This window comes from Eupeodes corollae, chromosome 3 (genome assembly GCF_945859685.1).
Source record: "Eupeodes corollae chromosome 3, idEupCoro1.1, whole genome shotgun sequence".
Taxonomy (NCBI): Eukaryota; Metazoa; Arthropoda; class Insecta; order Diptera; family Syrphidae; genus Eupeodes; species Eupeodes corollae.
In genome coordinates this window covers 27,574,955-27,599,219 of record NC_079149.1, presented here as the reverse complement: position 1 = coordinate 27,599,219, position 24,265 = coordinate 27,574,955, and the positions used below count along the sequence as shown (strand labels likewise).

Here is a 24,265-nt window from a genome sequence, read left to right as displayed (position 1 = left end):
AAATATCTTTTCAAAAACTTGAAATTTAATCTTTAAGCTTATTTTATCTTATAAGAAATATTGTTTTCAACATTTTGAAAAATTTTTAGAAAAATCGAATAGACAGTTTTTTTACAAAAAATAAAAACCTAAAAAAAAAAATGTATAAAAGTTGGTAAAAATTGTTTTTCAACTCAAATATCTTTTCAAAACTTTGAGATATTGGCTTTAATTTACTTTTATCTTTCGAAACATCTTGTCGTCAACATTCCGTTTAAGTTTGAAAAAAATCGTTTTGACAGTTTTTGTACGAAAAAATTAAAAACCGAAAAAAAAATTAACAAAAGTTCGTAAAAAAATGATTTTCGACTCAAATATCTTTTAAAAACTTTGAGATATTAGGTTCTAACTAATTTTTTCTTATTAAAAACATTGTTTTCAACATTAGGACAAAGTTTGAGAAAAATCGAATTGACAGTTTTTTTTACAAAAAATAAAAACCTAAAAAAAATGTATAAAAGTTGGTAAAAATTGATTTTCGACTCAAATATCTCTTCAAAAATTTTAAATTATGGCTTCAAACTAATTTTATCTTATAAGAAATATTGTTTTTAACATTTGGTACAATTTTAAAAAAAATTCGAATTGACAGTTTTTTACAAAAAATAAAACTCTAAAAAAACAATACTAGAACTTGGTAAAAATTAGGTTTCTGCTCAAATAGCTTTTCAAAAATTAAAAATATTGGCTTCAAACTTATTTTATTTCACAGAAAATATTGTGTTCGCTTTTCGGTAATTTTTATATAAAATTCCAACATTCCGTTTTTTCATACAAAATAAAAATCTACAAAAATTTTACGCAAATTTGGTAAAAATTGATACAAATCGACAGAAGGGATGGGAAGTTATGAGTGTGGGTCGTATCCCAGCCTCTTTTTAAATTATAACTTTGACTACAAAAAATGGTAAGTTAAATGTTTTGAAAATCGTTCCTTTTAAAAGTGACAAAACCTTATTGTTTCAAAATATCCTTATTTTGAGTTCTTATGACAATTCTTTAAATTTGTATATAAGTATAATGAACATCAGGAAATCAGACTTAAATTTCATCTATTTGAATTTTGGATAAAAAATTTTATTGAGTTCAATCTATGATCCTATAACAACTCACAAAATATAAACAAAAACGTCTTAAGTCTTTCTTTCTTATAAAAGGGCTTACTTTGTACCTTTTCATTTTTTCATAGAAATTGAAACAAAAACCTCAATAACACTTAACGTGAATTGTATATTATTTTCCTTAAGGTGAATATGATTTTTTTTATTAAATAAATATAATTTAATCGGATCAATTTCATAACCAAATATTGAAATCTACAAAATCTTTTATTTTGAAATTGAGAAAAAAATTATGAAATACTTAAAAGGGTTAAAATAAACAATATCTATGGATTGAATGGGGAAGGTATAGGGAAAATGAAATCAGGAAAACGAATAAAAGTTTAAAATTGAGTTAACCTAAAAGTGTCGCACTTAATATAAAAGAATCATTTTGATATTTGTATGTATATATATTTTATAACAAGGATATCGTGAAAAAGGTTCTACAAATTTATTTTCTTATTTTTTGTATTTTTATTTTACAAGCACTTTACTCCTATTCATGGTGAAAATCGTTTCCTTTTCATTAAGTGTTCAAAGAAATCGGTTATTTACTTAACATTTTCCAATATATAGACTGTTCCTTATATATACCTTCAATAAGGTTTAAAATTTTGAATATAGACTTTACCTATATACATAGTACTACTTATAGATATGGGTATGTAACTATACCTTTAGATACGTAAAGTACGTACCAAATAAAAAGAGACCCCAAAAAGCATATCTTTTTCCATAGTCTTCGCACTTCGCATGATAAATTGACAAATTTATTTGGGTCAAAGCCTAAGCCCATTCATCATATCAAAATTCCCATTCATTTGCCATTTGTTGGCAAATGTGAGCGTCTCAGCTGAACGAATGATATAATAATAAGGCCAGGACCAAAAAGGACGACTGGCAACGACGACGACGACGCATAAGAAGAAGAAGGGTACTGTTATAGGTATGGTTGTGTATGTATCGTGAAATTAATGTCCTGAGAACAAGAATGTCTTTGGGTTTATTCATATACTCGTACTCTTATATATTTTCCATTTGCATTCATAATCATAAAATAATAATAATACGATATTGAGTTCATGAGGTTGTCCTCTTCCACTTAGCTACACTCGAATTGAACCTTAACATCTTCTTCGTCGTCCTCGTCGTGTTTTTCCTTCATCCTCGACTTCATTCTTATTCTACTTGTTCGTAGAAGTGAAACAATTTCATCAGTGAGAAAGAAAAAGAGAGCTAAGATATATAAATTGGATGAGTTTTCTTCCTTGAATGTGTTTTGTTTTTTTTTTTTTCAAAAATTTGTTTTAAAATTTCTAAGGTGAAACACTCATATCCAAGAGTTTCAAACAAAAAAGGTAAAATCGGGGAGAACAAATCACAACCATCGAATTAGGATTTAACGAACCGTTTACGTTGAGTAAATTAACCGAAAGTAGACAAGATGATTTTTTTCTTTTGCTGTATGTTGTGTCAAGGACGATGATATAGAAAGGACGAGACCTCTCTTTCTCTCTCTATTTTTATATTAATGACCTCAAAAATTCATTCAAAAACTAGAACAATATATGAGGAAGGTGGAGAAGGACATAACTAGAGAAACATTTGCTACATGATGTTGTTTTCTAAATTCATCAATTTGATGTATGGGTTTTTGTATTCATGTTGTGTTTGAACATAATTTTTGGAATTTTGAAGGACACTATGACATTTGGAGCTTAAAATTGCTGTGGGCAAAATAATCATGATCATGCTTCATACCCATACTTCTATTTCAAAATTATTCGATTCCTACGAAATAAAATTCTGATGATGGTGATGATGATGATGATGATGAATTTCATGCGGTCTTTGGGTAAAATACCACAAAAACAAGCAAAAAGTGGAAAATGATGTTTTTTGCTAACCTCGAAAACGGAGATGATGGGTAATTTATGGGATGAGTTGTTGAGTAGGGTATTCGGAATGTTTGTGTGATAAATGAAGTGTTGAATGGATTGGATAGTTGTTGTGATGTAAGAGTGGGTGGAAATTTTATTATTATTATTTTATTTAATGTATTTTTATTGTTCTTTTTTTTTCAACTTTGAACTGAAAATTTTAAATATATAAATTAGAAAAACATTCAGGATTATTTTTAAAGCTAACCAATAGGATATTTTTGGAAAAGGTTATCTTAATTTATAATTTTCGATTAATACAAAAATTACAAATTACAATTGCAAACATGAACATTTATCAGTGTGAATTACATAACAGTTTTTTATGGTGCAGAAAAATAAGAACGATAGTGTTAAGGCCAATTTTTGTTCAGTGAAAGTTGAACAAAACTTGAGGATCTTTAGTTTCAACTCATGATTTTGATTTTTTTTCATTTAAAGTTGAGATTTTTAGCTGCCGAATACCGAATCAAATATTTAACCGAACGTTTTGGAATTCTAAAGTGGTGTAACAATTTAAAAGTGAAATTTTAGAGTGAACAAAAAATGTCCCAAGTTTTTGGAATTTGGTTCCTAAATTGTTCACTTGGCTTCAATAATATAACAAAAAAGTTTCACGAACAAAATTTAAAGACTGCGTAAGAAATGAAAATCATCTTCCAAATATTATGAATTTTATGTTTTCAACAAATTTGTGTGCAGCGTGCACCTAAAGTCAGTAGGTAACCGTCCAAGTATTGAGAATGGTGATGTTAAGCATACCATCACTTAAATATGGATTCTTTTTATTCTTTGAAGTAGTTGAATCTCATATTTTCTCTTATACTTAATTAAATGAAACCCTCTTGTTTTGAACATGATATTTGCGCTTCTTTGTAGTTTTAATAAGAACACGTTATGTTAACAGAAATTTAAGTACCAACGGTTCCTGCTTTTTTTTCAAAAATATCCCAGGAATAAATTTAAAGTCTATATATGGCCAACTTATGATTGTCAAGTGGAAATGTTTAAGAGAAACAATTACTAATTTTAACCGAAATTATTCTATTAGTTAAAAAAGATTTAATGTAATTGAAAATATTTGGGCCGACGTCCCATTGTCTTAATTTTTGCAAAACGAGGTAAATACCGATTCAGTAGAAAGCTTTTTCGAAATCAAGAGCAAAAACGGATGATTTCGAGCAGATAAAGCCTTTGAAATTACATAATCAAGATGAAGAAGGGCTTCCATACAACCTTTTTTTGCGTTTAAGCGCAACTTGTGTATTGCTTAAGATTTCTAAATTCAATAAACCACAAGATTCGATTGGCAACAATTTTTCAAGTACCTTAGAAATACCAAGCAGTAAAAATATTGGCCGTTATCTATCAATAATGTCGATATCTTTCTTTGGTTTTAAAAGAGGGATGGTTGTAGCTGTTTTCCAGCTTTGTGGTATGACACCATTGTCAAATATTTTATTGTAAAGGTTAAGGAGGCTAAGTTTAGTGAATTTTGGAAGGTTTATGAGAATAGGATATGGTACTCTATCTAGACCAGCGGTCTTACCTATGGCTACACTCAAGCAACGTTCCAATTCAAGAGAAGTGATTTCGCACGTTGGATGGTATATCTTGGACTATGTACCTGAAGATTATGCTGTGAGTTAAGTTCAATAAATGTTAGGATTGGAAAGTGATCACTGCTATATAATTCTTTAAGTGCACACCAAGATGTTTTCGTTATTAAATCAGAGTAATATCAATATGAGTAAGTGTGTTGAAAAATGTGTAGGAGATCCGTCATTTAATAAATACAGATTTGATTTGATAATAAAATTTTCAAAAATTTCCCCACGTTTAGTAATTTTTGGAGATCCCCAAAGTTGGCTCCACGAATTAAACTCTCTTGTTGACATATAACATCGGAATTGAATTCTTTTATAAGAAGGTTCAATTCGTAGTAGTTGTTAATGAAACCTTGGATGTTCCATTGCATGATTTTGAGTAGTGATGTGTTATTTGTGAGATTGGGTATTTTGTTGAAGGTGGTCTGGTGATTTGTCCGATGCTTTCAACTGCGGATGAGAGAGTAATTCCAACCTTGTGCGGATGGGCCCGCTTCCACCTCCCCAGGCGAGAGCACCGGCTAAATTTTGGAGGTTGAAGGTTTGCCATTATATTTCAGTCATATAGACTGATTGATCTATAGATATTGGAGTTGATTTAGTTTCTTTTAATGTATTTAATTGCGAGAATTGGTTTGATTTTTGAGTTTGGAGAACTGGAGATTAGATTTTGATGATTGTGCTTTTGTGAATAATTGAGATTTTGAGAGTTGGTTAATAGAGAAGTTGGAAAGGGATGTGGGAGAGTAATGAAGAGAATTCGATTTAAGAGCAATTTCTTCTGCGAGAGGTAGTTATCAGAGAAGGTCGTAGTTATCAGAGAATCAATATGAGAGGGGTGAGGAGGACAGAAAGATGAGTTATTTGGTATTTGATTAGGGTTAGGGATAGACTTTTGTTTTAAAGTAAGAGAAGTTCTTTCGAGTGGATTTTGTATGGAAGGAGAATTAGATAGAGAGTTATTTGTTTTATCGGTAGAGCTTTGAGGTGAACTTGCGGGGCAGATTGAAGAGCGTTGACTTATTGTTTAACTCTTTCTGCCTAAGCGATGTTAATAGACTTGACAAGTTCGGGGTTTTGTTGGTTGTAAGCACGCTTGGCTTCAGCCATACAACATTTTTTTTGTGTTTTGATGATTAAGATGTTTTTGTTTTGGAGGTATTTAGGTCAAGTTTTTGAAGAGGCGGAGTGCTTACCTAAGCAATTAGCGCACATAATAAGTGAGCATATGGATGGTTCGTGAAATGGAGAATTGCAGTGTTCACAGATTTTTTGATCTTTTGAACAGTATTTATTTGTATCATTTTTTTTTTGAGAACTTATATACTTCACTCACTCCCTGAACTTTCATTTCAGTTACAATCTCAGCTTCGCTGACAGTAATTAGCCAAGGGGCATACACAATGGCTTTGGAAGATTTGAGTTGTTTGTGGAGAGAAACGATAACTGGGATTTTCTTTGCAAGATGTCTTATTTTCAGAAACCTGTCTGTGATTTGCTGATTTTTGACCAAAACAAGAATACTTCCATCACTCAAGAAGGAAATATTTTCATAATAAGTACTGATAATCAATTAATTTTCTTAGTATAAAAATACTCACAGTTGAAAGCGGAGTTTTTTGTGGGTCTATAGCAGAAATAACATTATATCGAGGATTTTTTGTGTTTTGCTGTTGCGACAGTGCTGGTAATTCATCAACACAATTTTTGTTTTTTTTTGGCCTAGGTTCTAGCGATGATCATACAAACCATCGTAGTAACCTGGTTTTTTTTTTAGAACCATGCTTTAATTAAAACCAAAATAGAGTTATGTTTTCATACAAACAAAATTGAAAAACAAATGGAGAGAAAAAATTAGGAAGTTAACAATTTAAAAAAGGGAGACAACCGAATTGTTAATTGAAGCACGAATCAACGAATGAAGACGTCTCTTACTCGATGTTCTCGCTTTGAAAGCTAGTCTACAAATGCAAACTGAAATTAATAAAAGCGTAAAATTTATAAAAACTTAAAATATTACTAAGTTGAAATTTCCTAAATATTAAGCATTTTATTATCGATTCCAACACCTTAAACTTTTCATTTCGGTTTTTAAAAGTCCGTGAAAATAAGTAAAATTCTCCATCAATCAGCTTTTAGAAGGGATTTGTTCTAAACTTGAACCATCGCACTTTTCTGCTCAAAACCAATTTTTCAAATTTCTTGAAATCTTTTTCTTCAGAAAACATTTTCTTAGTTTAATTATTTGCAGGCAATGAATTTTAAAATACGTACAAATCAAACTTTTTCTAGGATATTGACAGTTGAAATATATTTTTATTAAGCTACTTAAAGTTGAAGTTGTCATTTTGTGATTTTTTCTACAGTAAAATGTTAAGGGATTCAAAACTTAGTAAATTGCTAAAAATGGCTTTAAAATTTTTACTTCATCGTTTTGAATTTTGGCTCACTTTATGTAACTTGGGATTTTTTATAAAACAAGTCCAATATTACCTATTTTAAGATAAAATGTATGCTACGAAGAATGATGTTCTTGATAACTTGAAACATTTTTAGAAAACCTACGTTGATTTTTTTTATAAAAAATAATATTCGCACGATTAGTTAAAAAAGCCCTGAAAAGTGGGAGTAGTACAAAATTTTGCATTATCATTTTACATGTACATGTTTTTATAGCAACTTTTATCGTGTTTTGAAATTGAAAATGAAATTGGACCAAAAATAAATCTGTTTGTACAAAAAATGCCCCAAAACTGGGCTTGGTATTAAATTATAATAAAGTACTTTACGAAACAATGATGTTTGCAATTTTTTCAACAAAAAAACACAACCTTCCTTCATAAAAACTAAGACAGAGTTAGATGACCTTCTTAAGTCTGGGTGACAATAGATATCTCCTGATATCTTATGGTATCCTAAACCATATCTGAACATTTAATTTACAGCGGTTGTCTGGCTTTGATTGTATAGATTTATGACGGCATCTCCATACAACCTGCACCACTGTGCGCACACCAGCCATAGCACCTTTAGTTCAAGAAATATTTATTAATTCTTTAAGCCCAATGATAAGTAAATTAAATAAAGATATTTTTTTAATAAAATATCGAAGCAAATTTTGAAAAATTCAATTCTAAAAAACTATTTCCAGTTCAAAAAAGCAAAAACAAAAATATAAAATTTACCAATTTGTTGCACATTTTCTGACAAATTCTTATTTTTTTTTTGTAAAAAAATAATATTTAAAATTACTTTAATAAGTACAAAAATCTGGAAAACAACAATGCGTATCTCCTGTACAACGATTTTTTAAATGTACTCCAGAAAAAAAAAATAAAACCAAATTATTTGTTCATCTTCAGGCTATTCTCATTTAAATTAGAAAATCAGGATATAATTGCAAAATCTCAGCCTTCTTGTATTTAATATGATGAGATTTAAGTGAACGAAGAATTACAATTAAATCATCCTTGTTTTCTTTTCCCACGAATCCAAAACCAAAAAAAAAAACAAAAAGAACGAAAAAGAAAAACGAGACAAAAAAAAACACCCTCTAAATATATTTTGGTGTTTGTTATAATGGTTGTTTAAGTATCCGGTGGTCAAACTTGATTCATCTTTCTTTTTCGTCCTGATGATGGTTTTTTTTAAGATTGTGTGTGTACTTAATTTTTTTGGTAAAATCCCAAAGAGGGATGTTCAAAAAATAAAAATAAAATAAAGTTAAATAAACTAACAACTAATGGTCATCAGACCATTAAATAAGACATGAATGTCCCCTGCAGGGATATTCGTTGAATAATTGTAAAATTCTTTGTAATTAAATTGACGGTGGTGATGGTGGCGGCAACGACACGACGCTGAAGATGACTACGAAAACGTTGCCGCCTACCGATGTCAGTACACGAAGTTACACGTCACCAAAAAGTGATGAAATACAAAAAAAGCATCTCTTGTATTCTTGTTAAAAGAAAATTAAAGAAAAAATCATCATTCCACGAATTTAAGTTTAAAAAATTCTTCCCCAACGAATGACGACGTGCCACATCACACGAAATTAAAAAAGACGGATTTTCAGTGTTGTGTTTTTCGTTAAATAAAAGTTAAGGGAAAGGTTTTTGAAGGGTTTGAGCTGAGATGATTATTTTTTTTCTTTAATTTGTTTAAAGAAATCAAATATGTTTGGTATGATAATTTTTTAATTATAATATTTTAAAATGGCTCAAAGCTTCTTGTGCCTTTCAAAAGATTTCAACCTAAATGAACTATAGCTAAAAATATTCGTTTGTTTAATAGATTTCCAATTATATTTTTTAAAATAAAATAAAAATAATCCAAATAGAAATAAATTATTTCAATTAAAAATCTAGTGACCATGATGTGACATCAGAATCAAAATACCATAAACTAATATTATAATAAAACCATTTAATTGCAATAAAATAAATCAAAAGTCTCTAATATTCTATTTTTGTTCATGTTTTTAAATTCAAATAAATAAATCAAAAATCAGAGAAACTTTATCAACAAATTTGGAAGTTTTAATCTTTTTTATGTATTTAAAAATATAAATTTGAGAGAAATGTTTCAAACACTGTTCATGGTTCTATTATTGTATTTTGTTTAAAGCTGCAACAAAATATTTCATTAAGAACACTGTACATACTCGAAAGTTTATTTATTAAAACCACCAAATAAAAAAAAAACAAGCACAGTCTCACAACATAAAATATTAAAGTTATTTTGAAAATGTTTCAACAAAAAACATACGATAACTCTTAATAATCTACCACCACATAAAAAAGAAACAACCATTAAGGATATGTGTTTGGGCATTGCATTGTACACATGAAACATGGCAAAGTCATCAAATATTCAAATTAAGAGCCGAATTGGTCAGTGCAATTGGAAACTTTTTGGTATACTCTCAACGTTGGCAGTAGTGTCAATACAAATACATATAGACAGTATTTGGTTTTGGAAATAAGAAACGCAGCTCTAGAATTGAGGTATACAAAATAATTTTAATAGATTGGTTCCATTCCACAGATAACTACCCACAGTCAATGGCGTCAATTTAAAAATCACATACACAAAATATTTTAGAATTTTTACTAGATCTATATGATCTCAGAGCTTTTGACATTTTAAATACAAAATTCGGATCATCAGATAGGCTTGAACACCGCCGCAATATATCATGCCTATCGTTGTTTTATCGATATTTTTACAAACAATGCTCTGTCGACTTAGCCAGTTGCATTTCACCCCTTAAACGATTTAGCCATAATACTCGAATGCTCATCAGATGTCCTGTCAAGTACAGAGATTCTTTCTTAAATCGCACAACGAGAATGTGGAACGCTTTGGCTAACTCAGTTTTTCCCTCAAATGTTGATGTTTAAAATTTTAAGACCAATGTGAACCGGTATCTTAAATCGTTCCCTCTTTGCCTAACGTTCGCACTGTGTGTAAAAAACGATCATACAAAGGGTACTAATAAGGCACGCTAAGTGGTGGACCATAGAAGGACAAGAGCTGCTTACTAGATCAATGAAAAAAAAAGAGAAGAACACCAACTTCTCAGAACGAATTAGGAAGACCATGAGAAAGCGTTCGGTCAAAGGTGTAGGAAGGTTCAAAAGCAGAAAACAAGATAGTTTAGGAGCAGGTAAAACGAGATTCACAAGTGCATAAACCTCTAACCGAAGGCTGCAAAGTCGAAATTGGAAACATTATAGTGGAACTGCAGGCAGTGTTGAGGATATGGAAGGATCACTTCTGCAGACTGTTTAACAGTGACTACGAACTGTATACCGCTATCAGGAAAGATGAACCAATTAACAATCCCTAGCTAACAATCCCGTCGTCCCGACTTAGATTTAGTAACGATTGATTGATTGCTGACGTCTAAAAAAGCCGCTCTTCAAATATGATAGAAAAAAAATCTGTTCATAGAATAGCACTTCTGTATTTTTTTTGCCGGATCCTGAAAAAAGGAGACCCTCTAAACTGCACCAACTATAGAGGCATCATTCTACTTAACATCGCCTATAAAATCTTCTCTGCGTCTTAAGCTCATTGTCAACAACCTGATAGGTCCTTATCAGTGTTGTCTTAGACCAGGAAAGTCCACAGTTGATCAAATATTCACATTACGGCAGATCCTGAAAAAAAACCCAAGAACATCAAATCGACACCCACCATCTTTTCATCGATTTTAAGGCCGCATATGACAGCATATACAGGGACGAGCTGGGCAAAACAATGTTCACGTTGTCGTGAAGAAAGGACTTACAAAACCGATACGACATCTCGGTCAAAACGTCACCATCGGTAAACGTAACTATAAAGTAGTTAAGGACTTCGTCTACCTAGTCACCACTGTTAAGATTAATCGAAGAATTATTTTTGATAACCGCTGTTTCTTTGGGCTAAGAAAACAATTTAGTATTAAAGCCCTCTCTCGAGTGACCAAAGCATTGCTATATAAGTCATCATTGCTGTCCTGATATACGGTGCACAAGCATGGACTATGACAAAAGCGGATGAAAGCACTTTGTGTCGTTTCGCAAGAAAAGTTCTTCGCTTGATCAACGGTCCCGTATACCATCTTTTCAATATCCATGTATTTTTGTTGGGGTTTTGTATTTGATAGTTGATCCAATTGAATATTTGCAGAAATTCAAATCAGATCTAATTTTAATTTAATAAAATTGACAAATTTAAAGAAATATCAGAAATAGCTTTAAAATATTAATACGAAGTCGATACAAAATTTTGGAAGACTATGAAAAAGGAAAATATACATTTATAAAAAAGATTTTTAAAAAAAGTAAAGTTCAATTGGAAAAATGCACAAAAAATTAAATTAGAAAAATTAGTTAAAAAAAATGGATAAGAACTTCTGTCAAAATATTAGAGTTCATCTTGAGTTTTAAAATAAAGTCATAGTATTTTGTGCGCTGAACAAAACTCTACGGGCAGAACCTTCGATCCTCAAGAAATTTATTAATTACCAACGTCTGAAAATGAAAAACTCGAAAGCTAATATCAATACTCGAAAAAAAGTTCATTCTATTTCCCGAGAAGGATTTTACTTAACCTTTTAACTGCAATGATCCTATTGTGGATGTTGTAGTTGTTATTCATATAATTGTCAATAAAACGGGGGCTGGGATGCGACCCACACTGATAACTTACCATCTCGTCTGTTAATTTGTCTTGCTTAAACGTTTGTAGGTTTTCGTGTTGGGTTAAGAAAGTTATTAATTGAATAATTCTTAATTTTTAAATTACCAACAATATTTTTCATATAAGGAAATAGTTTAGTTTGAAAATCTAGTTTTGTTAAATAAATTTTAAGTCCAAAAACCAATTTTTAACAATTTTAGTAACACTCCTTAATTTTTTTTATTTTTTACAAATTGTATAAAAGAAATTATTTTGAGAGATATCAAGAACCGAACTTCAATTTTTACAAATTTGGATACTATTTTTGTAGATTTTATTTTCTTATAAAAACTGTTGTATTTTTATAAAAAAAAAAACAACTGAATATCAAAAAGAATATTTCCTGTAAAATAAAAAGAGTTTGAAGACAATATTTTCAATTTTTTAAAAGCTGTTTGAGTCAAAAGTAAATTTTTACCAAGTTTTAGTGTTGTGTTTTTGTTAGGTTTTTATTTTTTGTAAAAAAAACTGTCAATTCGATTTTGCTCAAAACTGTTCCGAATGTTGAAAACAATATTTTTTGTGAGTTAAAACTAGCCGAAAGTCATGATGTCAAAGTTTTGAAAAGATATTTCAGTCAAAAATCTATTTTTACCAACTTTTGTTACATTTTCATTAAGTTTTTATTTTTTGTAAGAAAAACTGTCGACAGATTTTTTTCAAAATTTGTCCGAATGTTTACAACATTATTCTTTAATAGATTTAAGTAGTTTAAAGCCAATATCTCAAAGTTTTAAAAAGATATTTGAGTCGAAAATCAATTTTTACCATTTTTTAGTAATTCTGTTGTTTAGGTTTTTATTTTTTCACAAAATTATTATGAAGATAAAATCATTTTGTTTTCTTAGAATTTTAGAGTTGGCAAATTTTTTTTCAGCTTTTTTGATATATAAAAAAAAATCAAAAAAAATATACCTGTGTGGTATCACGTTACAATATATTATACAAAATTTAATTCTCTAACGTTTTTGGTTCGTAAGATATTTAGGGTTAACCAAAATTTTCACCGCTGTTTTAAACTGCTATGGTAAAAAACCATCCACGCAATTTTCTTGAGAGTCCTTTCTGCATCTTTCTTTCTTTTTATCTCTATAACAAAATTTATTTGAAGTCGATATCTCTTCTGGTTCTTGAGCTATGGAGAACGAAAAAAATTTTGCAAACGTACGGACGTATGAACGTACGTCCACACGCACTCACAGACATCATTCTAAAAATATTTTATTTCGACTCTAGGGACTCTGAAACGTCGAGAAATGTCAAAATTTTCAATTTGACAAATCGGACCTATTGAAATAACTTCCTTTGGGATGTTAATCAGATTGCATGGCGATTCTTAAAGACACGCCATATCCAAATGCGGAAGTTCTGCTTATTACGTATATGTGTTGTCCCTGAAGACGAATTTTTGATGAAATTTCGGATGAATCTTTTTCCAAGATCGAGGGGTTACAGTTCTTCAGTTTTGCACATGGTTCCGATTGTTCGCTCCTCTAACTTTTCCAAACAGCTCAAATTAGTAGATGCTTAACAACGATCCAAAACTGCTATTATGGCAATTTTCGACACTTTAAGAAATGGCATAAAGTTGTTAATTGTAGCCGAATGTAGGGTGACAACTGCCCAAATAATGGACATATCAGAATGAAACTCTTATTGGGAAACTCTCCATTTAAATATGTTCTTGTTATAGTGCTAAAATATAGTATTGTCCAAGCACAATACTATATTTTACCAATGGATGTAATTGTAAAAGCTCCAGTTTGTTGAGGGTTCGAGGGTCCAACAATCTAAGTCCACCCATTTAAAGAATTTGTCTAAATTATAAAAATAAGTCTATAACGTTCTTAATAACCCTACTTAAACATTTTCTTATAAGTCTAAAATATTTCGACAAAAAACAGCTTAATGTTTCGAAGCTATCAGTGTTAGCCTTATACCAAGCTCTTTTTCTTTAAACTTGTATAGCAAAAACAAATATTGATGAATTCTTTAAATATGTCTTAGTAAACATTAATTGTTTTTAAGTTATGGTCGTCGATTGTGAAATTTTTGAACATGACAAAAAATCGTTGCAATTACAAAAAACTTCTTAAGTCATGTGGATTAATATTCATTTTAAAATATTCATTGTATAAAAATACATGAATTATAAAACTTCTCCAAATGTTTTAGAAATACAAAAGCAGATGTTTTATAAAGTTCAAGATGAGTTTAATGTTTTTAATTTATTTTAATTAGTTCTAACCTTTTCATTATTTATGAGTCTAATTCAAACTTTTGCTTAAAAAAAGGGCTAAATAGTTTTGACTGTATATTTTTGTATCTAGTATAAAAAACCTTTTAACCATTAACAATTGATTTCTTTGTATAAAAATATTTAAAATTCATTGCAAGGTCGTTAAATGTTTCCGTTCAGTCTTTATGATTTTTAGCCTTTTCCTTTTTATTTCAAGTAAGTAAGAAAATTAAATACAAAAAACAATTCACTTCTCTCAAGTGATGAAAACCAAACTCAATTTATTGCTGTGATATTGAATTCAATATAAGAAATAGAAATTCGCCACCATTTAAGCTCGAGTTCGATTTCAAAAAATAAGGAAACAAATAATAATAATAAGAAAAAAAATAGCATAAACTGAGGTATTCGAATTTTTATTGCCTCTTTACGACGACGTAAACGAATCACCCTGACCTAATTCAATTTCAGTACCTATTGAACTTACCTATTGCATTCTTGTAATTTCACAATCGTACTTAATTTAATACCAGCTATTATTTCGATCATGAATCAAAATGTGAAGAAAAATGCTTTCACACGACAACTCAAAAACGATAAATCGATTTCCCAGAACCAAACTTCTATGGAAACACTGTTTTCCAACTGATTTCTGGCAAATACCTTTGAATTGGTTTCATTTCTCATTCTTTTGCCTCATAAACTTTTCATATCAATTCGAACAATTGTCCACACTTTCCTATAGCAACAACCAGAACGACAATTCAATAAACTTTGCTGCAATAGTTTTACTACTATAAGAACCACAGTTTAAAAAATAAAAAAAAGTCGAAATAATAAAAATCTAAAAACCTTTCATACCACCCCCAGGCAATTCAATTGATGAATTTCAAGTCCTGGAAAATAAGGAAGAAAAATATAACTAACTTGCTGCTGTGAACACTGTACAGCTCTCTGTTCTCCATTTCTACAACAGCTACCTATACCTTTCAACTGTCGTCAATGACATTACCCCCAAGGTGCAGCAGAGCTGTAAATTCTTGCATCGTTCTTCTTCTTCTATACTCAGATTGTATACGTAAGGTAACTCCTTTTTATATGCAGTGAAAAATATAAGATTTACTGCCAATTGAAAATGTTTATCACCTTTTTTCTTGCTCCAATAATTTTTAAGAATATAACTTTTTCTCACCTACACATTTTGTGTGGGTATAGGTATATTCGGTATTTATGGTATAGGGAAAATTGTTTGCTTCTTAAAAGACGCGAATATCACTTCTAGTATTAGATATACCGTTGCAAGTTGACGTAAAACTTCGCCAGAGGTACCTTAACACCTGGAAATAACTCATTCATAGAGTCACTCACTTATTTCTTATAGAATACAAAAATAAGAAAAGAAAATAAGGGACAATTCTGATTTCCTCCAGGGTTGTATTTATTATTTTGCAATCAGAAAGGGAGTGTTTTAGATACTAAGGGAGTATTTTTAACGCCAGCTAAAATATACAAACATTAGAACGAAGTATTGTGGATACTCAAATAACAGGAAAATATTGTTTGGAAGAATGCATATTTTCTTCTACAATAATTTATTACTAGAAACATACGAAAATGACACTTAGTACTATAAGAGTACATTTTTAAAAGTTCAAACATAAGAAAAATAGAAATATAATAATTATAAGTAATACTACTTAAGTTTAAATTAACATTTTTTAAATAAATTTACAAATTTAAACAATTAATAACTAGAAAAGCATATGGCTGGATTAATCACTAATTTTTCAACTAATACTTCACAAATACCAAGAGACAGCACTGTAATTTCGGTCTTAAAATAATTTAAACAAGGGTTTTGTATCACAATATGAGCTTAACTATGATTTTATGAATATATTGATACAATTTCTGTGCACTTTATTTTAGCACAAATACTAACTCGTTTTGGTCCCAATAAAACTGTACCGCTACAGTTTACTGATAAGAGGTTTAATTTTAAATAGTCCGCTATTTTGACAGCTGTCACATCTAAAGCTGTAATTTCTTGACATGTAAAAACTACGACATTTATAAAAATGGAACCTTATAAACTTGGGAATTTTAAAAATTCACTGCAAAAATGTTGAAAGTTCTTAAAACTGCTAAATTAAGTATTAAGAGTACTAATTCATTACTTTTCAGCAGCTCTGTTTTAATAAATCGATTTTTAAGCTATAAAAAGAAAACCAAAAATAAATCAGCAAAAAGTATCTATGGAGGGATTGTATGCGAGGGAATTTTTCTTTTCGATTTAATTTCAACATTCAAAAACAGGACCTCTCCGTAGAGAGAAAAAGACTACTAAGACCATTGAAATAAAGAAAACAGGACACATGGCGTTTTGTATTACTTTGCAAAACATTTTTTATCTATAGTTGCATACAAAATACACCTATATACAGCTACATAAAGCTTAGCGGCCCTTGGTCTATATAATTTATTGTTTCAGACGGTAAATATTCGGCGAAAAGAATTTTTTAACGTTTTTCCCTTCTTTGGCAAAAGGGTGGCTTCTTTCACTGGTTCGAAAAAAGGGTGTTGCAAGAGGTGCACAATCATACCGCAAATTCCCTCCTTTTTTGTCTCTAGGTGGTGGTCTTTGTAGTATGACTTTGGTGTAACTTCTGGGTGGGAAAAAAAACATCGCTTTGGAACTCAAGTGTAGAAAATTAAACAAAAAAAGGAAGAAATGAGGAGGGGCATATCCTTGTTGGCTATAAATTTCATTGCCAGATGATAGTTTTCTTTTGTGTCATTGCACATTCTGGCATCTATACCATAAGAAGAGTGTGCACTGTTTGTGGTGTTTAGTTCACACCATACCGCGTACCGAACTGTACTATCATCGTCAACAGTGCATTTCTTAAATTGGATTTACGGCCGATTAAATTTATTCACTTCGTGTCATTGGATAGTTTCTATGTACTCGGATGTACATACAAGAATGGTGGCAACACTATCAGAAGAAAACAATCAAAATCATTGTTGTGAACATGGACATTGGACATTGCAAGAGATCCCATGGTGTATGGGTATGGAATGGCTTGAACGAACATAGAGGTGATATGTTTTATTAAACGGACAGTTGCGTTTTCTAGTTTTTTTTTAAGATACTGATAGTTTGAAAGGAGTCCGCAGAAACAGGCACATTGATGGAGTTCAAGTTCCTGTAATAAGATCAAGTTATTTATGGCCTGAAATAGAAGGATTGCAAGTTCATTATGGAGATGATAGCTTATAGCTAAATCATTTTGTAGTATTAGCCGTAATTAAAAAAAAAATTAACAAAACCGATTTTTTTGAAAGCCAACAATATTTGAAATATAATTTTTTTTGTTAAAATATTGCAGTAATTGGCTCAAATGTTTTTATATCAAGAAATATAACTTTGAAAAGTACGCAATGAAGTTGAAGTTATAGTCTGTCGATAAATTTGAGAAATAAATGGCTCATTTTCCATCGAGCATTGGCCAAGTGCGTGCACTGCTAAAAGTGGTATCAAATGAAAGCTGAACCTCAGCACGTTGTATTACATTTGAAATATTATGTGAAAATTTGGTAAAGGCGTTTTCGATAAATTTAAAGTTAGCTGTTAAGAATCTTGCTGTGTAAGGCATATAAAACAATAATTTTAATATTTAACCCAAAAGATTATAATTATGGTAAATGTTAGCTAAGTAATGGTTCTTACTTAGCTTTTAACGTTAATTAGATTAAACAAATTGAAGCCAATATCGTTCATCATTTTCTATTTCAAGATATTCGAGTCAAAATTTTTTCTAGTCAACTGAATTTTTGATTTTTTAAATTGCTATAAAAGTGATCATAAACTGGATTTTTTAAGTCTTTTGTGCACATTTTGATGGTATTAAAAATAAAACTCTGAACCATTCCAGTGTGCGAGTAATGTTGTCAGGAATGGAGATAACCTTCAGTCTTAAAGCCGAATTCGAAGATCTAATTTTGAGAAAGTACTTTTGAAAACAAGAATTACTTTGTCATTTTTTTGTCATTTCTTTCCAGAGGTTGTGCCCGTGAAAAAAACCTAAGATCGTTGGCACGACGGTTCTACGCACTACAAATTGAGCCTTGGCGTGATAATCAACAACCTCCCTTGTCGAACGATCACATACGTGATGTTACCAAAAATGCAGCAAGATGTTTAGAAAACCTAAGACAATGTAAGAAGTCTTTCTTTAACTCCGATCTGGCTGTTATCTACAAAACATTTATACGTTCAAAGCTTGAGTAAAACTCCTATATCTCGGCTGGCTTTGCCATTTTCAAGAAAGAAGATTCAAGTCTTGCGGAAATCTACAGAGGAATTTCTATTCTTAACTATATGAAGAAGATTCTGACTTCAATTCTATACGAAAGGCTTACTAAGTGGATCGAGAACACTAAATTTCTAAGCAAGTTTCAATCTGGTTTTCGGTCGGGCTTTTCAACGATGGACCAAATTTTTGCACTTACCAGTATTTCCAGGAAGTCTATTGAAAAGAAATAGAAATTGTAAGCTTGTTTTGTAGCTCTAAAAGCATCGTCAATATCCTCCAAAAACAATTATAGAAACCTCAATCACCAATTACCATCAGAAGCTAACAATTTCAATAATGAATTATCGACCGAAGCTATAAGTTATATCTTAAGGAAAAATAAAGAATGTATCCATCTCTGAATAAAAAAAAATAAATGAATTGGGTGGCGCAACAGTCCGTTTGAGAACTAGGGCCTAGTGACTGACAACTCTCAACCATTTCTGTGTGTGAGTACTGTTGTCAGGGATGGAAGGGACCTACAATTGTAAGCCGAATCCGAACGGTAAACTTGAGAAAGCACTTCTCATGACAAGAATTACACTTGGAGAATTTGTCAATGCCTCGCAAGAGACAGTTCCCTTGAAAAAAACTTTAGGTGGCATAGGCAGGGATTGAACCCAAGACCTCCGCATGACAGTCCATCGCACTAGCTATCATGCTACGGGTACTACTTCTCTTTCTATCTATATCTGGGCTGGTGCTCCTGCAATTAGCCTAAGCCTCTCGGAAAATATTGAACGTAGAACATTTAGATTGATTGGTGATAATACCATCATAGGATCGTAAAGTTTCTTGTCTAACCTTCTTTTAGCGGTTTGTACTCTTGAAAATAGCCAGATTCAATCCTCCCCTTAAACAGTTCAACCGTAATACTCGAACTTCAAGGAATGCTCATCAGTATACCCTCGAGCCCAACTTCGGTCGTACTGTCAAATGCAGAGATTCGTTCTTCAGCCGTACCACACGAATGTGGAATGCCTTATCACACTTTGTATTTCCAAGTCATTGCAATATTCGTATTCAGAGTTTAAAACCAATGTGCACTGACATCTCCTTTCAAGCCCTCTTACTTTCCTACTGCATAGGGTAGTAATATCCCTTGAGTTTGCGCTTATTATAGGAAGAAAATTATGTATTGTAAGCACAGAGACATCTTTCATGACCCTAGCAACCTTAAAATATCTAGAAATTTAAAATAATTTAGTTTGAAAAGTTAGATTGCAAGTGATATTACACAACAAATAAAATATCGAACGAGCAAGTAAGCTCGAATATCCACGACAGGCGTCAGTCTCTTTTTGATTATATTCTTGGTACAAACCTCTTAGTAAGTAATGTTTGAAATGAACCAACCTTCATAACTGAAACTCGACAAGAAGTCTTAGATATAACTGTTGTCTCAGATGCTATACACTATATGATCTTGAACTTTAAAGCATCCAAAAAAACGCTAGTTCTCTGATCATAGATATATCCAGTTCAATATAAATGTGGATGATAACCCGATTCCATTGACTTTTCGCAACTACCGGAAAACTGACTGGGCTTCATACAGGAACTCATTACAGAGTTTACTAGAACCTGTACTATCTAGTCCTTCCTCTAACACTAATGAACTTGACAACAAAGTCAATGACCTTACCTCTGCTATGAACAGATCGATAGAAATTGCTTGACCACTTATACACATAAGAGGCAAGAGGAAACTACAATGGTGGGCCTCAGAGCTTGAATCGCTCAGGAAAGAATGCAGGAAACTTTTCAACCGGGCCAAAGCCGCAAAACTAGCCTCTCACTGGGACTCTTACAAAGAGTCCCTAAGAATCTACAAGAATGCACTAAGGAAATCTAAGCGATCTTCTTGGCGATCCTTTTGTGGTAAAATAGAAGAAACTTCTAAAACCTCTAGGTTACGGAAAATTCTTTCAACTAGTTCAGCTATGCCAAGCTGCTTGAAAAATGCAGACGGCTCCTGGACAAACTCAAGTAATAAACCGCTGAACTTACTATTGGACACTTACTTTCCTGGTAGTTCATTTACCGAAACTTGCAACAGTTATATACGTTCAAGTTCAAAAACAACATATCCACAAGGTCTGATCACAAGAGATAAACTACAATAGGCTCTCAACAGCTTCAAACCATTTAAATCTGCAGGACCAGATGGAATAATACCAGCCGAGTTACAAAAGGCTTCTGACATAATTGCACCAATCCTTGATGCAATTTGAACCAGCTGTCTTTACCTAATCCATGTTCCCTCAACATGGAGAGAAGTTAAAGTTGTTTTTATACACAAAGCAGGTAAATGCTCGCAAGTCAATCCTAAAGATCTACGACATATAAGTCTATCATCGTTCCTTCTTAAGATCTTGGAAAGATTGATTGATATCCCTACAGAGTTCCCTATGGTTGCTTTCCTTGATATCGAAGGTGCCTTTAACAACGTGGACACATCTGCAATTACATCTGCACTAACATCTCTAAATGTAGAGCGTTCGCTTCGGGAGTTAATTCATTTAATGCTTACTAGCAGAATAATTAACTCAAAACTGGGCAACTCTTCTGGTAGACGATTCGTTAGTAGAGGGACACCGCAAAGTGCTGTTCTATCCCCTCTGCTCTGGAACCTAGTGGTGAATTAAATCCTAACTAGTCTGGATGCGGAAGGTTCCAGAGTGATAGCCTATGCGGACGACGTTGCTTTAGCAGTTTCAAAAAGCATCTTAACATACTAAAAGAAGTCTTACAAAGTGACCTTTTACGTTTCAACTAAAAAATAGTCAAAAATGACACATTAACATATTTCAAAATGAAATAATTAAATGCGTATACGCCCTGTGTACATTTTCGACATATAATTTTGTGCAAACAAATTTCTAAACTTTCTTACATAATGCTCTATGCTTTCGTCTAAAAGTTAATAGCACTTACTTTAAGTTTTTGATATGCTACATTATTTGCCATGTTATTGGCAATAGTCATCTTTTATTGCTTATAAAAGCTATAAGTTAACTTGGTTCAAAACTTTTTTTAAATGAAGTACCATATTCAAATTGTTTTTTTTGTTTTTTTTTAGATACAGTCATAAATGAAAAAATAAATAAATTAGGCGGCGCAACAGTCCGTTAAGAACTAGGCCCTAGTGACATACAACTCTCATTCATTTCCGTGTGCGAGTAATGTTTTCAGGGATGGAGGGGGGCCTTAAGTTTTGAGTCAACCCCGAAAGGCTAATTTGGAAAAGCACTTTTCATGAGAAAAATTACTTTTAAAGGATTTGTCAATTCCTCTCAAGAGGCAGTACCCGTGAAAAACTGTGGCACATGCATGGATTGAACCCAAAATCTCTAGCGTGGCAGCCCTTCGCACTAACCTTCACGCCACGGGTACGCGGGCAGTTATATCTTAAAAGAAATAATTTCGCAAAATAAACATCTTTAATAATTATTTCTATTCGAATTTGAATAACTATGCTCGGCTCGTGTATCTTAACATCTTTGGTCTTTTATAACCTCCCGCGCACTTCATTTAATGATCAAACTCATAAAAAATATTTTAAATTTTAATTCATGTTTTTTAAAAAGTCATGTTTCTTAACTACCGAGAATTAAAAAATACAAAAACCATGTTGACCTATTTTTCATACAGTTTATGAAAAGTCAACGGCATACAAGGTTACTTACTTCTTTAATATGTTAAATAAATTGCAATCCGTTCCGTTTAACATCGTTGTTGGTATGCATATACCTTCAACGTTAACAGCATCACCTACGTTACGTATAGTATGTTTGTGTGTAGTAAAAAATGTAAATGGATATTCAGGAAGTGCAAGATATGGTGCTTAAACTTTCATGTAAATCATCCCTCTTACTTATGCTTACGTCCAAAGAAAACATCCGATAAAAGTTATATAAATTATTTAAATCCTGAATCTTGATACCTTGAAAAAAAAAAAACTGAACTGCAACATCGACAATCGAGGATTCTAGAGAATCTATATTCGAGGTAAAATAAGATGAGGTGATGTGCTCGTGCAGCAGAAATAATATATTCGCATCACTGCTAAACTTCAAATCAGTGCCAAATGCAGAACAAACATAAGAAATCATATTTTAAAACAACAACAAGTTGAACGGTCTTGAGGACTTTAAAAGTTCATACAAGCCGCCCGCTTTTTTTATAGATTCAAAATGAAGCGGTGGCGTTCCTGCCTTTTAGCATTTATGCACCTTATTCTGATGCACATCATGAATAATTTATCAACTTAAACAAAATCATAATTTAAAAGAATGCCATATATTTGTTGCTGTGGGAAGTTGTGACTTGTGAAGTGTCATTTCCATTCCAGGAGGTTTTCCCATAATCATCAACAGTAAGAGGAGACCTTCAGCAATTATTTTACATATAAAGTTCATACATTTATCTTGAAAAACTGATCAAAAGTCCTTCAGAACATGTTTTTATTTTCTTAAGTCAAGGCATCCAGAAAAACACAAGTTGGACAAAAACAAAAATACAAAAATTTAAATAGAAAGGACGTCAGAAAAAAAAATACTTAACAAAGTAACAAAACTAGAACACACACTTACCTGGTGACAATTCCTCGGTAATCGCTCGAATGGAGGACATCATAGCCAGCAGGACAACGACAATGATGCTACGACCATAGCTAACGGCAAATGGCATAGTAGCGCCTTTTGTATTCCAAGTTGCAGTTCCCATTGTATCCACTACTGTCATGTAAAGCAAGTGTTTTAATTTTCTTTTCCAAAACAGGAGAGGCGGACTGTAGTTGTGGAAATTTGTATGCAGTGCAGAATAAGGAAACGATGGAGAGGTGCGGAGCGAGCGAATGGAGGGCAATCAATGGGCGGTGGTTGAGGTGGTGTTGGACAACAATGAACACTACAAGGACGACTTACTCAACGAAGAAGAACTATGGATATATGTATGTCCTTTGGTTCTTGTTCTATGCAGTACGCCTTTGTATGTATGTATATCTCGCCTAGGTTTTGTTGTTAGTAAGTTTTGAGCTTGAGGTTCCTTGCGATCCTTTTGGCCACTTGTGCGCTGTTGTTGGTGTTGTGTGCTATATACCTTCTGTTCTATGGCGCAAAGGACTTTCTATTGTGATGGTGTAATTTTTGTTTATATCCTTCGAACGAAGAAAGAGTTCAGGTCCAAGCTGGTTTTGCGTTTTAACCTTTTGCGTTTTACGTTACCTTCAATGTTGCAAAACTAAATTGCACTTCAAATCCACACACAACAAGCTGCCGTAGTAGTTTGAGTATAATATAGCAGCAACAGCAGTTAACAGGAGAGTATTTTCAAGCTGACAGCTTCCTGAAAACCATACAAACAAAAAATATGCTCTTAAATTCTGTTCTTCTTGTGTTTTTATATTTTTCTAAATTAAGGTATGTAAAATGTACATATATATTAATCTGTTGTAAGGAAGCTTAAGATTTTATACTATATGGAAATAGGTATGTAAAATATTTACATCATGAAGAAGTTACTGATGTAAGTTGAGACCAGGATACGAGTTTATAAGGATGAGGGATGGTTTCAATTCAATTGGCAAGGATTTTGCTGTGAGTTTCTTAATAACATTTTACAAAAAGATAAAATGGTTGTACCAAAATAAAACACAACAACAAAATTGAAGACAGTTGACATACACTTGAAATATTTCCTATACAACGGATGTAAAAGTTCTTTTTTTGAGGGAGAAGAAGTT

At 31.8% G+C, this 24,265-nt stretch overlaps 1 protein-coding gene across 2 annotated transcripts in view; it reads right to left on the bottom strand.

The window, feature by feature from the left end:
- Nucleotides 1-24,265, bottom strand: part of LOC129948913 (semaphorin-2A) — a 420,780-nt gene that overhangs the window by 355,749 nt on the left and 40,766 nt on the right. Inside the window, exons 2-3 of one of the 2 annotated variants that reach the window (XM_056060062.1) lie at nt 23,448-23,868; nt 23,115-23,258 (exon numbers count right to left, since the gene is read on the bottom strand). In XM_056060062.1, coding sequence (XP_055916037.1) covers nt 23,115-23,247 — 133 coding nt within the window. In that variant the 5' untranslated portion in view covers nt 23,248-23,258; nt 23,448-23,868. Of the gene's footprint in view, nt 1-23,114; nt 23,869-24,265 lie in introns of both variants that reach the window. The other variant, XM_056060061.1, reaches the window with a different exon arrangement.